Source organism: Ursus americanus, chromosome 14 (genome assembly GCF_024610735.1).
Source record: "Ursus americanus isolate L20-20 chromosome 14, mUrsAme1.1.p, whole genome shotgun sequence".
NCBI classification, from domain to species: domain Eukaryota; kingdom Metazoa; phylum Chordata; class Mammalia; order Carnivora; family Ursidae; genus Ursus; species Ursus americanus.
In genome coordinates, this window is record NC_142140.1 from 48,279,011 (window position 1) to 48,284,157 (window position 5,147).

General features: G+C 42.3%; 1 protein-coding gene across 1 annotated transcript; it reads right to left on the reverse strand.

Moving 5' to 3' along the window:
- Positions 1 to 3,453: 3,453 nt before the first annotated feature.
- Positions 3,454 to 4,407, reverse strand: LOC123796417 (olfactory receptor-like protein OLF4). Its single transcript, XM_045803892.2, has one exon. The coding sequence runs from the start codon at positions 4,405 to 4,407 to the stop codon at positions 3,454 to 3,456; it is 954 nt and encodes a 317-aa protein (XP_045659848.2).
- Between the last annotated feature and the right edge of the window lie 740 nt (positions 4,408 to 5,147).

Consider the following 5,147-nt stretch of genomic DNA (forward strand, 5'->3'; position numbering starts at 1 on the left):
CATTCTGGTCCAGTCTATTCTCTGTGGTGGCCTGTGTCCTGGGTTTGTAGGATGTTTAGAGCATCCCTGGCCTCTCCTGACAGCTCTCATAGGACTCCGCATTCTTCAGTGCCCCCCAGAGAACAATATTTCCTCCGGTGGAGAAGCAGATTTTTAATGTAATAATCTCTAAATATTTTTGTAGATTGTTAGAATAGCAATGTATTAAGAAAGAAAATGCTTTCACAGTGTGAGTAGCACAGCCACATCATGAAATACTATGCAGACCCCGAAATGAGGAATCAGCTCATCTCTAGCTGACTGGAGCCAAGTCCATGAGATATTATTGAGAGAGAAGAATGGAAACAGGTAGAAAAAAAGACTTCCCTACAAGGTAAAGAGCATTTATGATGAGCACAGGATACCACTCATCCATTTGTACAGTGGATGAATGGGTATGTGTGCATCATCTAGGAAGAGAAGTTTTAGACACTAAGAACTTAAGGAATAAAGATTGTCAGGAGGAATGAAATTAGGTCAAGTGTAGTGTTTTCAAAACAACTGTGTGAAACAAAATTCTATGAGAATCTAAAACTAATGTATATAAACACATAAAAGAATAACTGTGTGCTATGAAGATGGGTCACTATTTCCAGTTTAATGTCCAAAGACTTGGAATAAAAAGAATATGAGAGAATGACTTTTACAACTTGGGAGCAAGCACTCTCTAAGTGATCATTTTTTTCTTACATAAAGATATAAAGACTAAAATATGGAAACTAAAGGTGGTATCTTCAGTCAAATGAAAAGAAGAGATGATGGTCAAAGATGATGGAACTGTTAGAAATGGATCTCATCACACAGAGACAAAAGGACCCCTGGGTAATGACAGAGATGCAGAAACAAATGGGAGATACGTATACAGGGGATTTATTAGCACTCAGGGTACAAGTTACCATTAATTTTCAATTTTGTTTATTGCAAGGATTGGCAAGTGAAGAATATTAGTGACAGCTCAATTTTTCAGGATTGATAATAAATCAAAAAAGCAATAAAGAAAACACCATATAACCAAGTGATTGATTTGAGCCCACACTACTAATACACAATTCCCCACATTTACGTCTATACATACACAATAGAACTTAATGGAAACAGCAAAGCTGGTAAAATAAAAACACTGGAGGAGATAATGCTAAGTGAAATAAGTCAACCAGAGAAAGACAATTATCATATGTTTTCTCTCATCTATGGAACATAAGAACTAGGAAGATCAGTAGGGAAAGAAAGGGATAAAGAAAGGGGGTAATCAGAAGGGGGAATGAAGCATGAGAGACTATGGACTCTGAGAAACAAACTGAGGGCTTCAGAGGGGAGGGGGTGGGGGAATGAGATGGGCTGTTGATGGGTAGTAAGGAGGGCACGTATTGCATGGTGCACTGGGTGTTACACACAATGAATGAATCATGGAACTTTACATCAAAAACCAGGGATGTACTGTATGGTGACTAACATAATATAATAAAAAATATTATTATAATAAAAAAAACAAACAGAAAAAAAAGGAGCTCAATTCCTTGTTTGAATGAATGCAATCAACAACAGGAATAAAAAACCCCTAACCCCACTGTACAAATGCAAAGACCTGGTAAAAACAATGAACAATACAGAAAACCAATGAATAACTAATACACAAATATGTTCAGCTTCTCAGGTAATGAAATCATTGCAAAGCAAAGCTCCTTCACATTGTTTTCCTCGTCAGATCATTGCTTTCATGTGAATACCCAGAGTAACAGGGGATGCTGTGAAAAGTATGTTTCATGAATTACTGTTGCAAGGTCCTATCTCCAAGCAATAAATTGGGCTAGGTCTTTCTCATCAGTATGGAGAGAGAATCCAATGTACCACATTTAAAGACAAAATGAAATGCCCTGACTTCATCGGACATCCCGCCATCCCTAATATTCCTACTCCCTTTAATTGCAAAACTCACTGGTTGTGTTCAATTTTACTGGACGTACTTTATGCCTCCCGCCCCCTCACTTCATTGCCAACAATCACCCATGCGCTGCTAAGCTCAATGTTCTCTTCTTTCTTTAACATCATCAATGACTCCATTAATCAGCTCATCAGGCAAGCAAATGAGCATAGAGACTTCTAGGTTCTGGGCTAGGCTGGTCATTGTCAGGTGACCTCAGGTCAATGCCCCTGGCTTGGATTGTCTCTTACCCTTTCCTGCAGGACCTGCTGGGCTCTTGGGCTCACCTGAATGGGAACTCTGAAGGAGGAGTCTCCTTGTGGCAGTCTGAGTTCCTCCTGGGTGAGGATGTAGGTGACTAAATTCTGTCCCCACACAAGACGGCAGGAAGGAGGCTGCTGTAAGTCATCCATCCAACCTTAGGACTCCAGAAGCAACAACCAGGTCCCGTCCAGCCCAAGGTGGCACAGGCAGAGGGACTGCAGCACAGGAGGTATTTACAGCTTCCTCTGTCTGTTCATGAGGCACGTTTCCCTCCTGCTCCTGCTCCCCCAACCTCTAAGCACATGATTTCCCCGTGGGACACTGGTGTGGACACAAAGGAAAGTATCCTGGAGATTGTATGTGCCCAACAGACCAGTTATAGCTGAGTGAATCCAGAGTTAATTACTCCTTCCTGGGGAACTCCACTGCTCCCAGAGTTCAGACCTCCTGGCACCTTACCCCAACCCTGACTTCAACTATTCCCCAAAGTCTAGGACTGAGCAAGCTGTCTGGATTAGTCCCCTCAGATCTCCAAAATGTTGATTTGTGGTGCAGACACTGCCCTGCTATCTACCAAAAATTGTTGTTTTCCTTTCCAACAATGAGGACAACTGTTTATTTGGTATGAACCTTGAACCACTACCTACCTCAGCGGCAGGACTCATTTGCCAAACAATTAGGAATATCATTCTTGTAAATTAAGACCTGTCATTTAGTCCTTCCCTGTGAAGCATTTGTTAAAGTAAGAAATACAGGGGCGCCTGGGTGGCACGGCATTTGGGCGTCTGCCTTCGGCTCAGGGCGTGATCCCAGTGTTATGGGATCAAGCCCCACATCAGGCTCCTCCGCTATGAGCCTGCTTCTTCCTCTCCCACTCCCCCTGCTTGTGTTCCCTCTCACTGGCTGTCTCTATCTTTGTTGAATAAATAAATAAAATCTTAAAAAAAAGTAAGAAATACATTTAGACATATTTTGCACTATATTTTGATCTTGGAATGGTAAAGTACATTCTTCCCGGTAGCCTCCAGAATGAACCAAGTCTTGCAAATGGAAATGTTTTTAGCCCGATGAGTGTCATTTCAGACTCCTGATTCCCTGACTGCTAAGAACATAAATGTGTATTAAAACACTAACATAATCATTTTACGTAGTAGCAGGAAATGAATGCAAACATCTATACAATAAAATTTTGCTCAGGAAACTGAGGTTAAGCAATTGTAGGCAAGTGTTCAGTCCTTTGACAATTGGTCATGTAGTGTTTCCTTCCCAAAGAGTGCTTTCAGAGCCCTTTTCATGTCTGTGTTCCTCAGGCTGTAGATGAAGGGGTTCAGCATGGGGGTGACCACCGTGTACATCACCGAGGCCACTGCACTTGCATGGGAGCTCTGGGGAGCAGCAGAGCTAAGGTACACTCCCAGGACTGTGCAATAAAATAAGGAGACAACTGAGAGGTGAGATGCACAGGTGGAAAATGCTTTATACTTGCCCAGGGCTGACGATATTCCATGTACGGTGGAGACAATCTTAGAATAAGAGTAAAGGATCCCAGCAAAAGGACCCCCACCCAGCAGGACAGCTGCAAAATACATCACCAAGTTATTAAGAAAGGTGTCAGAACAGGCAAGTTGGATCATCTGATTGAGTTCACAAAAAAAGTGGGGGATGTGGAAGTGTGAACAGAAGGAAAGCCGCAACATCATTAAACTTTGTAACAAGGAATTCAGGATACACACTATCCAGGACACCAGAACCAGCAGTGCACAGAGCTGGGGGCTCATGATGACCGTGTAGTGCAGGGGGTGACAGATGGCCACAAACCGGTCATAGGCCATCACACTCAGCATGAAAAAGTCTGAAACAGCAAAGAGTATAAAGAAATAAATCTGTGTGACGCAGCCTGCATAGGTTATAACTTTGTTCTGTGTCTGTATATTCACCAGCATCTTGGGGACGGTGGTAGAGGTGAAACAGATGTCTACAAAGGACAGGTTGGCCAGGAAGAAATACATGGGGGTGTGGAGGTTGGGGTCCACGCTGATGGCCAGGATGATGAGCAGGTTTCCAAACACAGTGATCAGGTACATGGAGAGGAAAAGCTCAAATAGGAGGGGCTGCAGTTCTGGTTCCTCTGATAATCCCAGAAGAAGAAACTCTGAAATTTGGGTGTCATTGCCTGGTCCCATGTGGTGGGGTTGACTTCAAGGAAGGAAGCAAAATGCATGACTAATTCTAACACAAACTTGTATTAGTCACAAATTTCAATGCTACTTTTTAAATTTTGTAGTCTAGAAGTTCATTTTAATATGTCGTGCATGCATCTGGTCCCCTTCAATGAATCCCATATATCAGGAGAGTAATGGATTTTTTTCCAACCCCTTTTTTCCCCAAAAGGCCATGTATCCTTCAGTTTTAATTAAAAATATTATTCCCAATTTCAGATATATAAATTGAGTGTTGGCAATGTTTTAGGAATTCTATAGGCAAGGAGTATAAGGTGCTAGAGAAAAAAAAAATCCCTATCACTCAATGACAGAGAAAGAATAAATTAACAAATAAGAAAATTAATTACATTTGTGATGTGGCAGGTGGTAATATGAAAACAGGGATAAAGTAGAGAGTGAAAGGGGCATGCTATTTTCATGGGTATGGAGGCCAGTTCTGCAAACATTGTGACATTGGAACACAGACCTCAAGTAAGAGATGGAGGCAGATCAAGGATTATGGGGGAAGTGTGGGCCCAGCAGAGGGAATGGCCAGTGCAAAGGCCCTGAGGAAGGTACTTGTTTCCAAGGTTCAATTCAAAGAAGCAAAATCAGTGCTGCAGGGGGAATGAACAGGAGGGAGACTGAGGAGAGACACTGTCAGACATGCTGAGGAGGGAAGTGGCCTCTCTGCTACCTCTGAACCCTTAAGGCACAGGGAC